Genomic DNA, 22,250 nt, shown 5'->3' with positions numbered 1-22,250 from the left:
TGCGTATTCGACGCCGCAAGCTTTGTGATCCATTTAGCTTGCCTGAGGTTTGCGCATACTTGTTCATGTTCTTTCACAAGAGAGTACACTCTGAGAGCTCCTAACGATTTCACCCTGCAGGGGAATGTGTGATGTCAAATGCGTATTGTGATTACCCCATTTCCTGTTCAGCATACTCTGAGAGCCTTCATCTCAACACCATGAACATGCAGTGCTAAAATCTTCCGTTTGTGTTCTGTGGGTGCAGATTATAAACTCCCTTCCCCCCAATATAGAGCCCACACCAACCTGTGAATGTGGGACACCTCCTGTGGAGAAGTTTATGTAGGAAGTCTCCATCATTTCTCGTTCTGAAGCCAAGGGTGAGGAAGTAACTCTGTGTGGATGAAGGCTGACTCCAGTCTGTTGTCTGGGGCAACAGATGACCTCCACACGGGTCTAGACAGAGATGAAGAACGGCCACAATTTTTTTGAATCATCTTAAACAGACAATTATTTGTCTGTCTCTATTTGAGTATTGTTCAATCCATCGTTCTACATGTCACATGTCTGGGTATCTGTCTGGCTCTAGATTACATATGTAATAGACAGATATATGTTGAAGTTAATTTACTACAGTGCTTCACCTGTTTATTTTTATTTTATTCAAATATAGTTTGATACATTTTTTGTGTGTGTGTGTCATTCCAAATCAGCTTCCTGTGGGGTGTGGCCAGTTTGAAAAGCAGCTAAATCAATTCTAAATGTTTCACAACCCTGCTCAGAAACCACTTGGAACACCCTAGAAACTGGGGAGCAACGCATTAAAAGCCACTCAGAACATGTTAGCAACAACATAACAATGTTTGGCAACCACCTTCAACACTTTAACATCTCAGTGATGGTGGTTTTGCATGGGAAGCATCATTCACATTTTTTTTTTTTGTAGAAAATGTAAAAGTCTAGTTTTGCATGTCAGGCTTATGCAGTTGATGGAAATATGATAAATGCTATGTTTAACGTTTGTTTACATTTGTACATTGAACAATTTTGATACTGCATTGGGTGGCCACATATCAACAGCACTGTAATAGATCACATATACAGAGATTTAATCAATGTTAATTTGATTTAGTTGATGCGATGCTAAAAGACACATTATCTTCTATTTTGATGCAATCTGTACATTTCTTTCAAAGAGATTGCATCAACAGATGGCTGAAGGCGGTACATAGTCAAAGACAAGGACGGCAACTCTTTTTTTCAGAGCCGGTTATGCAGAGTGCTGAAGTGACACGGATGTTGACTACCCTGTGATGAGTGACTGTTCTTCTCTAGGGTCCTACATTTAAATTCAACGTGTCTTTCAGTGTCACACATTTATGTCATGGCAGATTATTTCTCCACAACGCTGAACATTATGCTAATTTAATTTGTTAAAAAAGAGAAGATACATGGTAAAAAAAAACAAAAAAACAACATCCCTGAGGAATGAGAATGTAGACATAGAGCACAGCAGGGGAGGACTACTCCATGAAATTTGTGCTGTATAAAACAGATTGCATCATCATCTCTGCTGAAAAGGTTTGTCTTTACAGTTGTCTTTTGACTATATTTCAGAAAACGACTCAGCATTATAGCCTTAAATTAAAATAAAACTGACACTTACTCTCATGTTGTTTCAATCCTTTATGCCCTTTCTTTCATACATGTATTTCAAAAAGAGACATTTTTCAAGTATGATCACACTGCTTCTCTTTTAATATAGCAAGCTACTAACCCTTAACTTTCATTGTTTGCACCATTTTTAACATGAACAACCAGGTTAACATCTCATTTTGTGGTGTATGGAAGAAAGAAATCAGCGGCTTCAAAAGAAATGATGGTGAGTAAATGATGACAGAATTTTCTTTTTAACTGGGCTATTTCTTACAATATACAGCTTTCATCATATCCAGGTTTTCGTGGACAGTTCTGAAGAGTGTGTGTGCTGCGGTGTGAATGCATCACAAGATTCTGTCCTGGGGACAGACACCCTGCTGTGTCAGGATGTTCCGAAATTTTCATGGTGAATCTACGTTTTAACTTTCAATAAAGTGGAATGCTCTTAGGCATGTTTTTTTCCACTGTCTCCGTGAGGCGTCTTTGAATCGTTTGATCCGAGCAGGGGAAAGCATTACATTTGCGTCACTAGTTTGTATCTTTTGAGCATTGCTTTGAAAGAAAAAAAGCCTTCAAATAGCTGTTCTTTCACAATTAATTAGTCCAGAATAAATGCATAATCTGAGATTATGGTTATTTAATACCCATGACCTTCTCTTTGGTTGTAATAAATAGAAATCTCCTGCATCTTATTGTCTATTGTATTGCTGTCTGAGTCATTAATTCAACTGATTCATTCAAAAACGTGAGCAACTTTATGAATTAGCTCATACATCATTTACTCCAAAGATTTTCTCAAATATACTTCATTTAGGAACAAAACAGGCAACTGTGTTTAGGGGTGAATTACTGAAACAAAAACTTAATGTGTGAATCATTGAATCACTCATTCAACCTTTTCATTCAAATAAACTGATTCATTCTGAAACAAACTCAGTAATTCGTTTCAAAACTACAATTATAATTCTGACCGTCCCATACACCTTTTGACCAATTCCCTTCACACGTGCGCTTTACATGCCTTTCAATGCACTGACCTCTGCTGACAGTCTCTGTAAGGCTACATTAACTTACAAATGAAATGAACAACTCATCTCACCAAACACACATACAATCACTCACAGGTACTGTATAATCATGCATTGAGTAGTACTGTGTAAATGGTTGGGTAAATTGCTGCAAAGTGTGTAATTTGAAGTAATTCAGGTCTAAGGTTAGGATTTCGATAACATATACAAGCTGAGTGCTGGATTATATATTTGTGCATAGTGGGGGTGTGTAAAAACAGAGCAGGCTAATTGAAACATGAAGGTGTGCTCTTGACCTGCCTATGTGAGCAGCCCAGTCCTCAGTGTTTGAACAACAAAGAGAGCTACCTTACATCTCTGCACGACACAAGCTACACTAATTCACGACCTGTTGCTAGGGCAACACCTGCCTTAGACAAAGCTGTAACTATTAGTCAGACACAATCTAATGCCTGTGAACCTGAAAGCTTCTTGAGTGCTTCATTGTGGGAGGTCTTTCATTTTTCTCACTTTTAAATAAGCAGATGGTTAATGTGGAGTGTCTTGATTTCCTCATACCAGTAAAGATGTAGTCTGTGAAGGCTGGATGAAGCTTCCGGAAGGCCTCCTCAATTTTCTCTGTGACGTTCGAGGATGATTCTCCAGACCAGGGAGTGAACACGAATGAGAAAGTCTTCTCCATTGTAAGCGCTGCCTCCAGGAGCCCCTGTGTGGAAGGGAAACAGAAAGAGATTTGTTTTATTGTTCATTTACATGTAATTAGGTCATAAATACTTAAGAGTTACTGAAATGCACAATGTGATTTTATTATTATATTTACAGATTATAATTTAGCTTTTTTATTTTTTCTCTGGCACTTCTATTAGTTGGCATGTGGTTTTGATCATTTCAAAGTAAAATATAATTATACTTTTAAAACATAGGCATGATTAAATCAGGGCTGTGCCAGATCTTATTTGGAGTTATGATTTATTTCTTATTCAAGCCTTTGGTGTGTGACTGTTTGAGGTAATCAGCCACCTCCTGTCAGAATATAATATGACTAAAATAATAACATATTACTATAATAAGCAGAACACCAAAATAAAACTTTTTTTTTTTTTTTAACAAGACTGTATTGACCTCTTGTAATTATGTTTGTGTATGTGTGTGTGCACGTACGTGTATGTGTGTATATATATACAGTCTTGTCAATTTTTATTTTAATATTATGTATATGCTATTGTATTATTTAAAACTATTTAATTTATTAATACTTTTTTAATACGTTTTAGTGATTTATACTTTTGCCAATTTTATTTGTGTTAAATATTTCTATTTACATTTAACTAACTCTAATGTTATGTTATGTTATTATACGGCTCTGTGGAATACTTGATTCTGATTGTTCAGTCGCGACATTCCGAGGTACGTTATCCCTAGATAGCAACTGTTAAAAAAATAATAACACCGGCACATCCGGGTAACAGCAGTCGGCGCTGTACTCTTAAAAAAAAAATTTAAATTAAATTCTTACTTGAACAATTTGTTCTTGGTGGAAGCTTTGCATTTTTTTAGCTGATAAAATATTAAAACTCGATTCAAAATGGTGAACAATTATTTAATGACATCATCCTGGTATTCTCGTTTCATTTAAACGCATTTGCTGCCATTTTGCTACGACTGTTTTGTACGCTGTAGTGGATTATAAGAGAACTAACAAACTGGTAAGGTTTTAAAACATTTTCGTCTTAATTATTTTATTGCCTTAATTATTTTTGTGGTGAAATGTTGCGTAATAAATAGTTTGACTGGACCGTTTCCCTTAAATGATCCTAGTTTGAATTTGCCGCTTGCTCGCAACTTCAGTCTTCACGGAAGCTTTGCGTTCAAATATTTCAACTCAAATCAATATTTTGCGTCTAATTATTTCCTCGTGTCAAGCAGCTTCACGTCGGGGTCCTGATCACCTTGTCGGGGTTTATTCTGAGAGAACAGCCGGCTGGATGTACATTATCCCTTACTTGTGTTATGTGTTGTGTTACGTCAGTTGTAGTCACTTTAGCTCTTCAATTAGTTGCCAGCTTTTTTTCAAATTTCTTTATAGTTTATTTTAAGTTTAAAATGTCCCAATATTTAAAAAAAAAATCACGTTTTTAATAGTTTTAGTTATTCTAACCAAGACAGGAAGTGACCATCAACAGGTGAACAAACACCTAGCATTTATCAACATAGATAAATTAGGCTGACTTTTTATACCAAGTGTGTATCAGACAGCCAGAACGGATTTGTAGGCAGTTTAGGGCTAACACTAAAATATAAATATTAACAATACTGACAAAAAATGTTTAATGGCAAACTTTGAAACCATCATTTATAAAAGTAAACTATAAATAACCTGAGTCTTGAACCCATGGTGATCTGTTTGAGTTCTGTGAAACGATTTATTCTGTCTGACCATGAAACACCACTGACGAAAGCGAAGATAAGACACCTTTCACTTAAGGTACATCTTGTTTAGTCTTTCTCTTTTGAATTTACAGCACTAACATCTGCAGGATGTTGCCCTTTTCTACATAGGGAACACTGATAAAAGTGTTGCTGTCTATCATTACACTTTATTCTTCCCCAGAGGACACAAATATATACAAAAAGATGCTCTTCTCTTCATTCAGATGGGTCAAACAGAATATTTCTGTGGCAGCAGTGGTGCATGCGTTACTATTGTATACGAAAACCTTTCAGTAGGACAAAAAAAATTCTCAGGGCAGGTTGGAGAAGATGAAAAAGCTCACCCTTACTGTGGGCCATCAAAATAAACACGAGTTGAACTGCAGTCCATGTAGGATGAAAATGGATAGAAAAATATACATAAATGAAAAAGGAGTGGGCTTGATGTACACTGAGAGTTATCCTACACTCAAGTCACTTCAAGCAAATGCAAATTATGAGACGTTGCAGATACAACCCACTTTAATGAGGTCAAAATGCATTCATTTTAAATGCTGTAAATGAGAAAAAAGCGCTTTTCCCTTGAGTTCGGATGAGAGAGGTAGCCTGGGCTAAGAGCACTTATATTAGTATGAATGTTTCCACCATCTTGGAATTTTTTTATAGAGTGAATACACATCGCAGATTTAACTGAAAGGATAAACTAGGAATAATGAGTGTGAAGCCAGTATCAGAGGAGCGTTACACAACACTGAACTACCAAGCTAAACCGTGTTCCTTCAGGTCAAAGGCGCTGATGTTTTACACATGAATGTTTTGTGATTAATACGCATAGATCTACAGCAGTCGGCACTCTTTTAAGCAATAATCATTCATTGAGCTTTTGATTGGGCGCTGTGCAGCCCATTTGTCCTCACCTGCCAATACAGTTTGATGAGCTTGCTTATGTGCCGGTTGTTGCCTGCTGACAGCCAGTAAATGTAGTCAGCAATCATGGCGGCCCTAATGACAAGGACAGAAACAGGTGGACAGTATCAGATAACTTTCAATCAAGATGTTACATCATCTAGTGGCATACAGGGCACATACTCAATAAGGGAATTCACTCGACAGACACACATGCACACGCCGTGCGGTGTCTCTCGATACAGTCAAAGCGCTTGCTTCAGGCTGACTCATGTGGTCACCGGCACAAATTTCTCTCTCTTGCATGTATTCTTTCTCAACGTGACAGCGTTGTGCTAATAATATTCATGTGTGTGCATCACATCATCAAACTTGGGAGATGTGAAAGTGTAAAATAGACCTGTGGTGACAAATCTTTATATAACAAGGCCAAATAACCACATTTATCTCCGATATGATGAGTAGAAGCCATATGCAGTGAAGTGACATTCAGCCAAGTATGGTGACCCATACTCAGAATTTGTGCTCTGCATTTAACCCATCCGAAATGCACACACACAGAGCAGTGAACACACACACACTGTGAGCACACACCCGGAGCAGTGGGCAGCCATTTATGCTGCGGCGCCCGGGGAGCAGTTGGGGGTTCGATGCCTTGCTCAAGGGCACCTAAGTCGTGGTATTGAAGGTGGAGAGAGAGCTGTTCATGCACACCCCCCACCCACAATTCCGTCCGGCCCGAGACTAGAACCCACAACCCTTCGATTGGGAGTCCGACTCTCTAACCATTAGGCCACGACTTCCCGATTTAAAAATGCATGTAATTACCTTCAATTTGCGAGGGTCATGTGACAATGAGATTAGATGAAATATTCATCTTTGCATATAGTTTCAGATCATTTTATTAAAAAACAGAAGGAAGAATACAGTGCATACTGTGTAACAAGTTAGTAAAGTATCCATTAAGTTAAACAAAATACATTATTTCTATGACAAATGTTCTAAACGAGAATATTCTACATAGTTTGTCACAATATACATTTAATATCAAATTCTGTTAATGCATACAAATTATTTTAAATAATGAAATTAAAAATAAAATGAAGTCATAGTTGCTGATATGGAATTCTTTTTAGACGCTTATTCAAAAAGACATGCATTTCTATCAAATAATGAAATGAAGTAAATGTGGTGTTACGTTTTTGTTACTTATGCCAGTAGGTGACAACAAGTGACTGACTTTATGAGTGAACATTTCAGTATGCTTAAATACATAAACTAATTGGCAGTACTATATGTAAATCTTACATGTTTATTTAACTTGTATAAAACCATTGGTCTGAATATCATTTATGGCTGTGATTATTTGAAACAATAGCAGTCTTGTCATGCCATATTGCAGTACTTATTCTGCATGTTCATATTCTCCTGTTTATAATTACACTGTTGGTGTCATATTGTTTAAGAAACTCGATATACAAAGTCTTTTTGCTTAGGCAAGGACATAGAAGTATTAGAAAAGTCATACAGTGAAGTTCAGGCTTTTAAAAGTCAGTAGAGAGCATCAGGTGACATGCATATGCATGTTTGAACTTCAAATTGATGATGCATTAACGCGTTGCATGCAAAACTCCGGAGACGTTAAAAAACTGCAGAGTAGCGTTAAGGATGAAATATTACCTTGCTCATCACCTTGTGCTATGAAATATAATCTCCAAATTCATGAATGCACTGGAAAGTACATAACTTGGATTGTATTAGGCACTATTTCCTGGAACACATTTTGATAAACTAAGATGATTAAATTATCTGGCCTGGTTGAATCAAATGACTTGTTTTTAGAAGGGCACATTTCACTAGGCCAAATTAACATGCACTTTTATTATATAATGGCAGAAATTAAACCAAGACTCTTGTTTTTCTCCCATGATATAAATGAAATCTGAATTGAGAATGCTGTGAAATTTGAGTTTGTGTATTCTGCTCTTTGGGCTCCTCAAGAGAGTTTATCTCCAACTAGAGTCAATGTGTACAGATGACCTGACGATAACCCTTGTAATTAGTCAAATTTTGATCTTTACACTAATCAGTGTAATTGCAATTAGTCTGGTTCTGATCTTTTAATGTATTAATAACCCCAAGTGAGAATTCTAATAGTTGTCACCACTATAGTCTGATCAATGTGTTTACAATGCTTCATCTTCTTTATCAGCTCTATGGACCTCTTTACATATTTGAGGGTGGTTGAGTGAAGAGATTCTAGATTTGATTTTGTTCTATGAAACAGCTACTGTGCTTGTCATGACTGAGTCATCTAATGACCCAAGATCTGGCTCATCTGCAGAGACTAGAAGATATGTTTCTGTCTGATCTGCATCTTGGGTCAAATAATTTAATTTTTTTTTTTTTTACAGTGCTGGTGTCTTGCAGTATAGTCTAAAGTTTGGTATGGTATTTGTTTTTGAAATAAATTAATACTTATTACTGAGGATGGATGCATGAAATTGATCAAAAATGACCAAAAAATTAACAAAAATAAAATCAGCTTTGCAATCACATTTGAAACATTTGAAAATAATAATAGTAAAAAAAACAAAAACAACACCGTTATTTTTACATTGCAATAATAACCAAAATATGCACTTGACCTCCCATTTCCATTGAAGCAAATGAACTGGATTTTTTTAATTATGGATGGATTAAAGATGGAGTAATTCTAGTACATCGAAAAAATGGGAAGTGAAAGGTCAAGTTGAGCACAAGGAATTAAAAGATAGTATGCAATGAAGTGTCATCCAGGATTTCTTCAGGTTCAGACACACTCTCTCTGTTTAAATCTAGATTAAAAACGCATCTCTTTCTCCAAGCATTCGAATAATGCATCTCATAATTTTTGACTGCAGTTGCATCTGATCAAATGCACATTCTTATTCTTTATCTTTGGTTAAACTAATTAATTTTACTTTGTTGAAACTGTCTCTATTTGTTTCTCTTTTTTTGCCACGGGATTTACACAAGCTCCAGTCTGGATCCAGAACACCTAAGAAGAGATGATGCTGACCCTCAGAGGACCTCAGATGATGCTAACTCTGAAACAACATACAGAACTAACAAATATTGCTACAAGTGTGATTGCATCATATAATAATTGCTGTTAAAAATGTTCATCGTCTGGTTGACTACATCTTGTATACATTTTTCTGAAAAATCCTGTCATATGCACATAAGCTGACAGTCACCAATTATAAGCTACTAATACATATTGTTGAAACGAAATTTTGTGTAAAGTTGCTTTGTAATGATTTTTATTGTAAAAAGCGCTATACAAATAAACTTGAATTGAATTGAATTTCTGCCAAAAATTAAGCATAGTGTGTTATTGAGACATAGTCAAAATCTTTGTGATGTCAGTTAACATGTCGTTTCACTTTCTTCCAGCCATCGCTGAATAAGAATCCGGCATCACCCCCTGTCTCGATTGCACTGAGCCGGGAATCATGGGGAGGCCTCATTTAGCTTGCTTGATTAATGCTTGATGAGGATGTGCAAGTGTCCTGCTGGGGTGAACGGAGCAATTCTCTCGAGTGTAAATGCCAATTAAATGTTTACAAATAATTAACCACAGTGCCTACTTGTCCCCTCAGGGGTTGAAATGTTGTTGTGGGTAAACATGGCATTTACAGTTAAGGACGCAGCAGGGCTGGTTAAGTGTTTCTACTCCTGCATCTGTTCAGGTGCCACATTTGCAGCTTTGAAGCAGTAGTCACGCACTGTTGTGTGCCGGTGGATGAGCCGATTCCTGTGGCGCGATGGCGCTCGGTCTGAGAGGAGTTCCTGGTGTGTAACGCCGCTTTCTCTTTTTGAAATGGGACGATTTTCGGATGAGAGCCGAGACATGGTGTGTCACTCATCCCTTGTTTTCTTAGCCAAGCATCAAATTAAATGCTAATTGTTTTTGTCTCTGTATGTGTACGCTGAGCGGCATAGTGAGCTTGACTAGAGACCCGACACAGAAACTGGATGCTAGTGTGTGTGTGTGTGTGTGTGTGTGTGTGTGTCATTATAACAGAGCACAAGCAGCACTTATCTTTCTCTCCCACAGAACAGGCCTGGATCGCCCTTTAAATGCCATTTAAACCCTGTCATGCGATCAACGCATGAAACCATCCTTTTGCTTTGAAAAGAAGCATGGTGGATTTGTGAGTTAACCATTTAATCGCTCTCACTAGTGTCTGAGGTAATAGGACTAAGAACTATCGCCATTTCTTTGATGAGGGACCTTTAAACTCTATAGCTTAAAAAAAGGTTGCAATAGAGCAGAAAGCCTTTTGAGTAGCGCTTCGAAACATAGCATGGTTGTGCTCCAGGACGACCCGCAGTCAAATCTAGGCTTGTGGTCCTTTCCCATTCATGTCTCTCTCTCTCTCTCTCTCTAGTCCTGTCCTGTACAAATAAAGGCAAAAATCCAAAAAAGTGGCAGAAAAAAGTTACTGCAGCATCAAGGAACAAAAAATGGTAACACCAATGCTGCATTTATTTGATAAAAAGTACAGAACAGTAAAAACTGTAATATTGTGAAAATATTACAATTTAAGATTATTTCTGTTTAAAATATTCTGAAATATAGTTTAGTCCTGTGAATTTGTCAGCATCGTTACTCCAGTCAAAAAACATGATTTTGATAAAGATTTTGAACTATCATCTGTATCGCAGTTTCATGCTCACGTGATGTCGTATTTAAAGCAAAATTTTAATATATATATATATATATATATGTATATATATATATATATACATATATATATATATATACATATATATATATATATATAGACATATATATATACATATATACATATATATATATACATATATACATATATATATACATATATATATACATATACATATATATATATATATATATATATATATATATATATATATATATATATATATATATATACATATATATATCATTACCATGAAATAAAATTATTATTTTGTTCATATCACCCACCCCTATGTCTGTCCATGACTTCTTATTAAAGGGAAAGGAAGTTGAAAGGAAATAATTTGTAGTTTTGTGTCACAGGTGTATTTGAAGCTGTGAGGGTATACATGACAAAGTACTACAGTAGATTAACACAAATATCATGAAATTTCAAAGCAGAAATGACCCGATCAGACTTCAGTTCAGTTCACAAGCTTTTGTAAAAACCTATATGGATATATATAAAAGCAGTGTACTGTAGTGCATTGCATTCTCAAACTCTGCATGTAGCCCTGCTTTCCTTCCCAGCTGTCAATGTTTGTGCCTGTCACATAAATCACTTTTATGTCCACTAGCAGGCATCGATGACAAAGTTACATTCAGTGTGTAGGCCGGGAGTCGAGGTAATTTCAAAGTCCTTGTTATTTCACTGGCTTCGGCCACACGGGGGTGTCAAACAATAAGATGTATGCCAAAGGGATACAAAAAAATGAAAGCAAAGAAACGGGTATAAAAGGATGGAAAGCGAGTGAGAGGTTTCTAAGCAGGGCACTTCATATCAAGATAATAACAAGTCTGGCAGCAGAGGCCCTTGGCGGCTGCTACAGAGATAAACCTGCCATTAGGGCTGCAATGTGAGGCCTACAACTCTGACAGACTATTACATCCTTAAAAGTGAGAAGTGTTGTGGGGCAAAGACCCAGTTGTTGCCCTCGGCAAACGGGCACGGCCTGTCTGACTGGCCGCTGTGTGCCCTGGCACCCGGGGCGATAGTTTGTGAGCACCTTTGTGTTCTAACAGTTACTCCATGAGAACGCTGAGCTTTTAGAAGGCCACATTCCTGCTGAACAGCAGCGCTAAAATATGCAGGAGTATTTTGCTTCTGAATAGCAGCATGTCCCCTAATTCACACGGTTAGGCAAAAACTGAAGATTGGCATCAGGCAATCTGCATTGTTTTTCTATGGCGTCAGCACTTAGCGCATTCTTGGCTCCGCGGCGTGAGGTTTGGTTCACTGCTCTCCCATTCCTCTCATACCTCCTGTCCAAGCTTGACAAATCAGATTGTTTATGCACTTCGCATCCCCCCTCCTCCTCAAAAAACAGCCAAACAAACAAAATTTACATCAGGACAGAATGTTCTAAAACCTAGCCTTGCTTTCTACTGCCTACATACAGTAGGAAGTGAAATGGACTGCGTGATTGCTTTCACATTTAGGCTAAGTGGCTGACACCACCTCAGCAGCATTGTCTTTGGAAATTGTGAGAAAATCAAGTACAAAAGGTGAAGTAAGTGTTCAACAAGAGGACAAAGCAATATTGATTTGATCCAGTTTTTCACTACTGCAACTTATTATTAATAGTTGTTTTAATATAATATACTAAAATGTTATGCTTACTAGAGGTAATTATATATATATATATATATATATATATATATATATATATATATATATATATATATATATATATATATATATATATATATATATATATATATATATATATATATAATATACTACCAACTAGGTTATAATAATATCAGGTCTGATCTATAGTTACTAGAAATAGCTACTACCACACTTTGCTATAGGACAGTACTATACCAGATGTTCATTGATTCCAGTAGAGTCTAAAAAAAAATTGGGTCCCACTTTATATTAGGTGGCCTTTTAACTACTGCGTACTTACATAAAAAAATAAGTACAATGTACTTATTGTGTTCATATTGTATTGTAAAACACTTTTGCTGCTATTGAGGTGGTATAGGGGTAAGGTTAGGGAGAGGGTTGGAGGTATGGGTAAGTTTAAGGGTGGGTTAAGGTGTAAAGAATTGGTCAACAGTGTAATTATAAATGTAATTACAGAAATAAAATACAGATGTAATTACATGTAGTTTAAAAAAAAAGTATAATGTAAAAATATGCATGTACACAATACGTACATTGTACTAAATTATTAATTAAAATGTAAATACATAGTAGTTAAGGCCACTTAATATAAAGTGGGTCCAACATTTGAGATACTCTTTGGTAAACAGTGTATTTTTAATGAAATATAAACATTTTTTTAATTATTATTATTATTTTCTTTTTTGGAATTTAATTAATTGAATGTGGTTGATGCGATGCATTGTGGGATTCTTCTCATTAAAGCATGCATGTGATGCATATCAGTTAAGAAGTTATTTAATAGTTAATGAGTTACTTAAAATGGAACAAAATTACATGTATTTGATATATTATTCCATATATAATTATCTATCTATGTAATATTCTATATAAATAGAGAATATTATATAATATTATATGTATTATTATATGTAATAAATGGTATGGTAAATAATAGTCTAATAAATGGCCCTTATTAAATAACATATTATGTATTATTATATAAATACATAAATGTATATCTAAAAAAGAATATAGTATAAAGAATAAATATAAATCTATTATAGTTTACACACACACACACACACACACACTTTAATAGAATGATAACAATAATACAATAGAGTTTGAATTATTTGATATGAACTATTTAACCTTAATCTTAAAATTACAACTCTTCACGTTAAAAATAACCCACTAAAAATATAAATAATGTTAACTTATTATTTCTTAACTTATAACTTTTATATCGTATTATTATTTCATCTTTGAGTGAGATGATGGAAAGATTAATCTAAATATGGCCAAATAAGCAATTAATTATTTAATATCAAGTGATATATATATATAGTACCCAATAGCTACCAATACATTTATTCAAATAAAATCTGTGCTACTGACTGATAAATGTTATGGTACAGTACCACTACAGTTTGCTTTCCTGAGCATTGCTGTATATTGCTGCTTAACTTTTGAAAGGAATCAACTATGCTGTCTAAGTGCTTCACAAACATGCTATAACAGCCAACTTTAATAAAACACGTGTGTGTGTAACATTATTGTGATTAAGCACTGAAGTGTCTCTCACTGCTGTGTGTATTGAGTAAAGAGCTTCCACAACTGACCTTGTTTGAGAGCGATAAGCGTCATCACTTTAATGTAGAGGCAAAGATGTCATTGCTGTAAATGTGGCTGGCAGAGAACGTTAGCTCACTGAGCTTCCTTCTTCATGCACACCTCCCATTCAAGACTGATGGCTCTGTCAGCGGCCCCTCTGACGGTACGCATCTGGCCTCATAATAGCCAAAAATGGACTAATTTGGCTGTCCAAAGTCATTCACCCACAAATGCACTTTTCATGGAGAATGGGGCAACTTGGCTAACCAGAGAGCTGTCAGAGGTGCTTGAGTAAACATTCTTATTCAGTCTTTTAAAGTGGCAAGCTGTAATACTCAAATCACTAGATATGGTGCTATTGACAGAAAACGCATTCAATGTCAAAACCATCACAAAGTAACTCTGATCCAGACATGACCTCGAGACCACAGCAGGAGCTCCAAATCCTCACAAACTTTTTTTTTGCAGAACAAGAGAGAGAAAGCGAGAGAGAGAGAGATAACGCTTGTATGTCCACCAGTGGACACCGTAAGTATTCAAATAAACAAGTTAAGGTGAAAAGGTGTGTTTTTCTGATAGAGTAAATTTTCTGAAAGTCGCTAAAGTGCCTTATAGTTACATAAACGCCCTTAAATGTTCAGTCAGATTCTGCACAAAAACTTAAAGACAACTGCAAAACAAACCTGACTTCTGGAAATGAGCCATAAGGTTAATTTTTTTTCCCCATGTTAAATGCTGACGGCGCATTTAGGAGTGTTTACTGTTGTACTGACTCTCGCTGTGAGCATTGGATACCACTCTCCTAAAGCAAATTCTGCCAGGATCCATCAAGAGCAAAGGTTACACTGTTAATTTTATTTCTGCATTGAGAAAGCTTGTCTCCTGCACAAACGGAATGATATTGCCTTCTAGAATAATTTCCGTTCTCGAGTTCAATATCTTGATGTGTCACTCACTCTTCCTTTGGTTAAGATTGCAAGGCGAGGTGAATCTATAATCTATATGCACATATTTCCTGTAGAGGCTGTTACTGTTTTTAATGCTTTCTGATTGTGCACGTTGACATCTGACTTTGATACTGCCTATAGAAATGAAACATATATATATATATATATATATATATATATATATATATATATATATATATATATATATATATATATATATATATATATATATATATATATATATAAACAAAGAAATTATCTCAATAAAGGAGTCATGGATGATAGTATATATAAGCAACCATTACCAAAATGAGGAAGAAAATAGTACAATGATGAAAATGTGGAGAATAATTTGGTTTCTTTGTGCTGGAGAGCTATTGATTCTGTGAAATTTACTGGCATGTTAACTTCAAAACATAGATGCATTTTCCTCTTAAAGAGCTCAAATGGCTGAGCAGTATTTGCTGGAGAGAGGATGTGATTAGGTTAAAGAGTGGCGCCAGCTTCAGTGGCATGCTTGCTTCTTTGAAATGCACAACCATGCATTGTGCTCTGACAAACTGCACTTTGACTCCGCTTTAATATAGTACTGTACTGAGCAATGTCAGCAGAGATTCATTTGATGGGAATGTAGAAAGATTTGAATTAGATGCCAGTCTGTGTGCACTGAGTCTTAACCACATATGAATTTTGTGTGAACATCATAAGTTGTCAAGCTTGTGTGTGTGTGTGTGTGTGTGTATATATATATATATATATATATATATATATATATATATATATTAGTAAAAAGTGTGTGTGTGTTTTATGTAAGTTTTACATTTTTTAGATTTCGTCTTGAAATAAATGCTCTTCTTTTTAACTTTCTATTCCTCTAAAATCCTAGACTGGAGTAACGATTTAAAATTCAGCTTTGCCATCACAAAAATGAATTATATTTGTAAATACTTTAAAATAAAATGTGGGAGTGGGAGGAAAGCAAGAACAAGTGCGAGAAAGACACCAAAGTACCCGTTGCTTGCTCTAATCTATTTCAACTGGGTTAATGTGGCTTGATAATGATCAAACAGAATATGACTTTCTCGCGATAAATGGCCCCAGCAGCCACCAGTTGGCCATGGCATTTGGCGCAACTGATGCTTCTACATGATTTATTCAACCACCGTCCAATAACTAATGGTAGCTGTCATCTCTAAAAGACCAATGGTGGAACATAGGCATTTGGTAGCCGTATCATTAAAACACATATGGAACATTAGAAACGCAGAGGCAACAAGGGAAAGATGTCAGTCAGCAGTGGCAGGAGTGGATGTAACTGTAGCTCTAATTGTCTTCTTCCAACTGCCAGTATTTATGTATCGCCAAGAACATATTTTTCCAGCACAGGCCGACAGAACAGAGGGAGATGTAACGAACCACTGGGCAGACATGTGTTTGCGGGGTTTGTCTAAATGACTGGGAGCTTTTCTCCTACTGAATCTGTCTTCATTTCGAAGAAAATACCCTTTCTGAGCCCTCCATTAATGCCAATTTTACCTCGCTGCCTCACAGGGGTTTCCTAGCAGTCGATACACCATGGCTTGTCGAAGGTGGTTCTGAAAACAGATGGGGTTTAGCTGGATGCTCCTGCAAATCGAGAGGAGAGAGATGGGAAAATGTAAAATCATGTTTCTTGGAACAATTTGTAACCAGACTACATGAGAGAGATCAATCATGGCCCATAATGGGATTAATAAAAAAAATAAATAAAATAAATAAAACATTGAAGACACTGATGTCTATTAGTGTAAAAAAAAAAAAATCAGATATTCCTTTTTTAAGTCATTTAAATTGCATGAGATGGATGGGGTTTTCTGAAATAAATTCAGAATTTAGAAATAAAGTAATATAATATGCATCAATCAGCAAGAGTGGAGTTTGAAGTTTGATTCGCATCATGTCGAAAAATGCATGAAGCAACAACAGCGATGTCAATCAATCAGGAATGCAACCGCAAACAACCACCAAAAACATACGTCTCCTAAACGCTTCTCGGTCTGATCAGCCATTTACCGTTAGGAAACATACAAACAGTGTCTCCTCACTATTCATTAAATTCTGAGAGATCCCCGACAGGGGTGCAAGTGAGAGACTGAGAGACAGGAAGACAGGTGTAGAGACCTCAGTGAATCAGTGACACCTCCTATAAAAAAAAAAAAAAAACACAGCTGCCTGCCAGCGATCATAGCCAACTTTGAAGCTTCATTAATTGCCATTCCGTCATTGCTTGTCGCAACATGCGGGGTGTTACTTGGCACACACACGCTCTTTCGCTCAGCCTTTTAATGCTTGGTGAAATTAACTGCGTGTTCCTTGTGCTTTACATGTGCTGGTTACAGCCGAGGTCACTGGTAATTGAGGAGCCGGCGCCGTACGTTTGACGAGGCAGATGAATCGCCGCTGCACTTCCTCCAGACAGAGACAGAGTGTGAAAAAATAGGCCTTACTCATTCTCTGGGCAGCACTTCCTCTCTGTTATCTACTTTCTTAATAATTTACAGAGCTGAAACCTCACAGTTATTAAACTAGTGCCCCATTAACCTGTGAAAACTTTGGATTTTCTTTTTCTTCCTACTCTATGACTATCCAAATGTCAGAAAATGACACTTAAAAACCACAGTTAAGCCAGTAATTGACTTCATGACTGCAACATATTCTGGCCAAGAAATGGCAATTTAGATAAGAAGGGGCCATCTGGCAGTATATAGATTGGAAGAGGTTGTCTCTTAGGAAAGGGCTTTGTAGTTAATTTTAATAGATTAAAATTAGCGCTATCAATTAATCTTAATTATTACATAATATGCTGTTTAATCTAAATCACAATCAATTTGGGCTGAGAAATTGCCCCCCCCCCCCCCAATGATAATTTAAAGTCATTATTGTGTTAAATGAAAAAAAAAAAAGTATTGAATAATATTGTAAAAAAAACAAAAAAAAAAAACAGACTGGTTTACCATAAAATCTACTTCTGAAGTGGTATATTTATACAGAATGTTCAACAATTAGACCTGCTATGTTTTTAATATGTTTTAAATGGGCATTTTTTGTTGTTGTTGTTGTTGTTTTTTTAAAAATGAAATTTAAAGTTTAAAAGATTAAATTATTATCTCAACATGAAACTAAAACGGTCAGTAGGTGGTGGCAATGATTTGAATGAGTTTTTCTGTCACTCATTAATTCAAACGAATCGTTCACATGTTTGATTCATTCATAAATGACGCAAGTGAGGTCCTGTCCTAAATTGCTCCCTAAACCCTTGCGGTCTTCCTCTAAGTCCACACTTTCATGACAAAATGCTGCTCGACTGTTGGGTAGGATTGTGCTTCAAGGGCAGCAAAGGAGGTGCTTGCGAGCACCCTGCTGAAAGCTAAAATGACAAATGTGACAACTGTGACATCCTATGGTCTCGTGGATTTAATTGACACGAGCAGGCCATTGTAAGTCTGCGAGTGCACATGAAGTGCACCATTTGGAACGGGGCCTGACTGTCCTCATGAATGAGTCATTGAATCACTGACTCACTTGATTTGAAAATTGATTTTGATTTTCATTAACAAAACAGCACTGTGTGTTGTTCTGTTGTGGTTTTGTCCGAAACTATTTTCATTGGCAAAATTGAGCAAAAACATACTATACTCACAATATTACTATACTCACAATCTAAAATGTACAAATTTTAACTCCTTGTTTAATGAACAGATACAATAGTGCAGATACTTGAGAAATAAATAGCACTCTTTTTTATGATATTGCCAAACTATCATATCATATTAACATTAGAAAAGTTTTTATTTTTGTCAGCGTTCTGTTTGACAGTAGAAAAGTACTGCATTGTTTTTAAGACCTCCTCACCAGCTGCACTCCTGACCTCAACCAGGCCGGGAGGCGATGACAGAAAGCCATTTTAATAATTAATAGAAATGTCCATTATACATTTTTTATAAGTGATCCATCTGTGAATTTTAAGAGTGGAAACAACAATATAGATAGAGGTGAGTTGGCACAGAGGTCAGATTAGAGAAAATGTGGCTCTGACGCACTGAAATTTGCAGCATGTAATACAAATTGTTTTTGCTTTGACAAAACTGTGTCAGTTGAAAGAGGATCTTTCTTTCATTTTCATATCTTTTTTTGTCTTTTATTTTGAAATTGGTGGTCATGAATTTATTTTGAAGTCTTCTTTTTCTGGATGTTTGTGTCTCTATAATCTTTGTGATTATATTCACCTGTGGCTTGTTACCTAATTAGCTGATAAATATCCTTATGTTCCCCTGTGTTTCATTCGGAAGGCTCTCACTCCGAAGGGTTGTAGGGTGTAGGAAACCAAACAACTGTTTCTTGAAGTGCCCTTCTGCATCATCATCATGTGCCCACGTGTAGGCACCGTCATCATGCAAAGAATCTGCGCAAAGGATCATGGTAGCCTGAAGTTTCCATCAGCTGTACCCTTCGAAATCCTTCATTCTGAAGGGCCTTTTGAAGTGGCCAGTTTTGAGCACTTCGGTTTGGAACAACCCTTCAATATGGCGGCCATGATTGTTTTCATGCCGAAGTGCCCTTCAGAGGGAGATATATCCCGTTTGGAACACACCGTTTGTCTCCTGCAGTGAGTTTTAGTTGAAGCTTTACTTGTTGATTATTTTACAGATTTTGTCAATGGTTTGAGCTTGATTTATATGAGGATATTGACTTTTTGGGGGCTTTTCTCAAATTTAAAACACTAAATTTGAGTTTGCATTTAGTATATTTAAACTGAGTATGTTGAATTTGGCCTAAATCATCTCCCCTCCCCCTCTTTTGTGACCCTGATTGCACAAAAGTTTGCATTCTTCTATAAATCAAGATTTGGTCATTTAAATTATATAAACATCATGTAAATTTTTATTTTTGTATTTATTTAGACAAAATATAATATTTTTATGATTGTAATTAAAATGCGAATGTTGGCCATAACATGTAAATAATTGTGATCAATATATGCTTGATAAGAAACACATTTCTGGAGTTAGAGAATACCTTTTTAATTCCTAAAGTTTGAGATTTGGCCTACATTCTGTGTCGCTGAATTGCCGTTTGAATGTACTGTAAATGCTGCACACCCTCAACATAGAAATAAAACAATCAAGTATATAATAATTCTTAATGGCTTGCTCCCAATACTCATTTTATAATTTATTACAATTGTTAAATGAGTTAATCAGTGTAGTAATCCAGACAGGCTGTTAACTTCAACAACTTTTTTTTCTTTTACAATTAATTAGCAATTTGACTATGCCCTTTATATATTAACCTTGATCGCATTACCTCCATTGTTTGTTGACATTATTGCATGAAAATGTGTTGTATTCATGTGGGTCAGGTGTTCATTCATACACGTGAACATATTCTTAAAAATGTGACAAACGTATAGAATATAGGCTAGTTTTGGCTTTATTATTAGCATCGGCAATATTCACTGTTAAAAAAAAGACTCTGAGGCTTGAGTTTGAAATGTCTAATCCGTCATGAGAGGAAGCAGTTTGATGTCTTTCTGTCAGCCTTTACCTTAGTCTCCTTTAAGGGGTTGTTCAAGAAGCCTGACAATAATTATTTGTAGATCACAAACTTAGTTCCGCACAGCGACAGACTAAAGAGAGCATTATTTGAAAATGGCACCTCCAACCTGAGTACATGACAGGAAGAGACACGGAGCCCTACAACTTTAAACGCTCTGGAAGCATTGTCATCACACGGAATACAAAAGCAGCTACCTTTGTATTTTTATCTGAATTGTGTTGTTGCGTTCTTATTCGTTGTGCACGGAGCTAATATATACAAAATCTGTTCGACAGGAATCAACAAAGCTGTCTTTGATGGGATTCCACCCACATTCTCATAGCGCTCAAAGCTGGTTCCTACGAGGAGAATGGAGAGATAACAATTGACATCCAAGGTATTCTCTCCTTATTTTCTTCACTGAAACAGGAAGATAAATGCACAAGCCAAGGAGTAATCCATAAAGGATTTTATAGTATGCTAGCCGTATTCAGAGCATCAGATCGCCTATTCCTCACTGGATCCATTTTGGAAAAAAACATTTCTCTGCGTTATTCATTTGGCCAAATTACCAGAATGTAATGCAATGGGGCTGGTTGTAAATTACGTATAAAAAAAATAAATAAATATTTGATTAACATTTGATTACTTTTAAAGTAACTTTTTTTTATTTATTTTTTTTTTTTGCATTGATTTATTTTTACATTGTATTAACATACTGTATATCTATCTTTTCTTTTTACAGTTAACAAAAAAGAGACGTAAATATCAAATTAGGAAAAGGGGAAAAAAAGGAAAAAAGGGCAGATTTCTTGCTTTGTATATTTTCAACATGGGCCTGAATGCTGACTTAGTGCTGTACTGTACATACTGTATGAAAAATCAAGCATAGTTGAGGTCCTTTCAGTTCATGTTCAGTGGTGCATCACATCAGTTTTCATAAGCACTGTGCCTTTCAATGAATGAGACGCAAAGAAGCAAATACAAATGCATGTAATAGTTGTAAGAGGGAGAATAAGGCATACCTTTGGTTTGGTTTTTACCATCAACTTTGTGTCACTGCTCACATGGTCTAACATACCTGTATCAACCGCTGCGGGCAATCTCATGATAATCATGATCTCCCCAAAACCATTTATCTTTGTGGTTACATGATTACAAGCCCTTTAGAACCTAAGTAGATGGCTGACAAGGGTTACATGGCTAAATCACAGATGTACGGTTTTAAAAACATTGGATCTTTTTGCAAGCTGTAGCTGTATGCATGGTTTTTATTTCTAAATATTATGTAATGTATTCAATGCACCTGTCTTCAACCATTCAGGTGTGTGAGAGCTGTTTATTTGTATTTCTAAAACATCTGTGCTGACCGCGAAGGAGTGTTTGTATGTGTGCAGGAACAGAAATGTCACAGTATTGGCTTTTGATGAGCAGCTGGATGGTGGAATTATAATGTTTCAGAACTCTGTACATCACAGAACTCCAATCTATATATATATATATATATATATATAAGCAGAATACAGGAAAAATTTGTCATTTAAACTTTATATGCATTATTATTATAGCGCTGTCAAACGATTAATTGCAACTAATTTTTTTTTTACATTATGTGTGTGTACTCTGTAAAATTATTATATAAAGTTATTTATTTAATGTTAAAAGTACACCCATACAGTATCCACCTTTTTCCTCAACGTGGAAGTAGATCTACGGGTGAGACT

The 22,250-nt window shown here is 35.9% G+C and overlaps 1 protein-coding gene across 1 annotated transcript in view; it reads right to left on the bottom strand.

Moving 5' to 3' along the window:
• The window catches only part of LOC113076055 (spermatogenesis-associated protein 16-like), a 50,571-nt gene that overhangs the window by 20,970 nt on the left and 7,351 nt on the right, over nt 1-22,250 (bottom strand). Inside the window, exons 3-6 of the mRNA XM_026248717.1 lie at nt 16,489-16,578; nt 6,017-6,101; nt 3,228-3,375; nt 289-438 (exon numbers count right to left, since the gene is read on the bottom strand). Of these exons, the coding sequence (XP_026104502.1) occupies nt 289-438; nt 3,228-3,375; nt 6,017-6,101; nt 16,489-16,578 (473 nt within the window). The remainder of the gene's footprint in view (nt 1-288; nt 439-3,227; nt 3,376-6,016; nt 6,102-16,488; nt 16,579-22,250) is intronic.

This window comes from Carassius auratus, unplaced genomic scaffold (genome assembly GCF_003368295.1).
Source record: "Carassius auratus strain Wakin unplaced genomic scaffold, ASM336829v1 scaf_tig00018464, whole genome shotgun sequence".
In the NCBI taxonomy this organism is placed as follows: Eukaryota; Metazoa; Chordata; class Actinopteri; order Cypriniformes; family Cyprinidae; genus Carassius; species Carassius auratus.
This window is presented reverse-complemented; position numbering and strand designations above follow the sequence as displayed.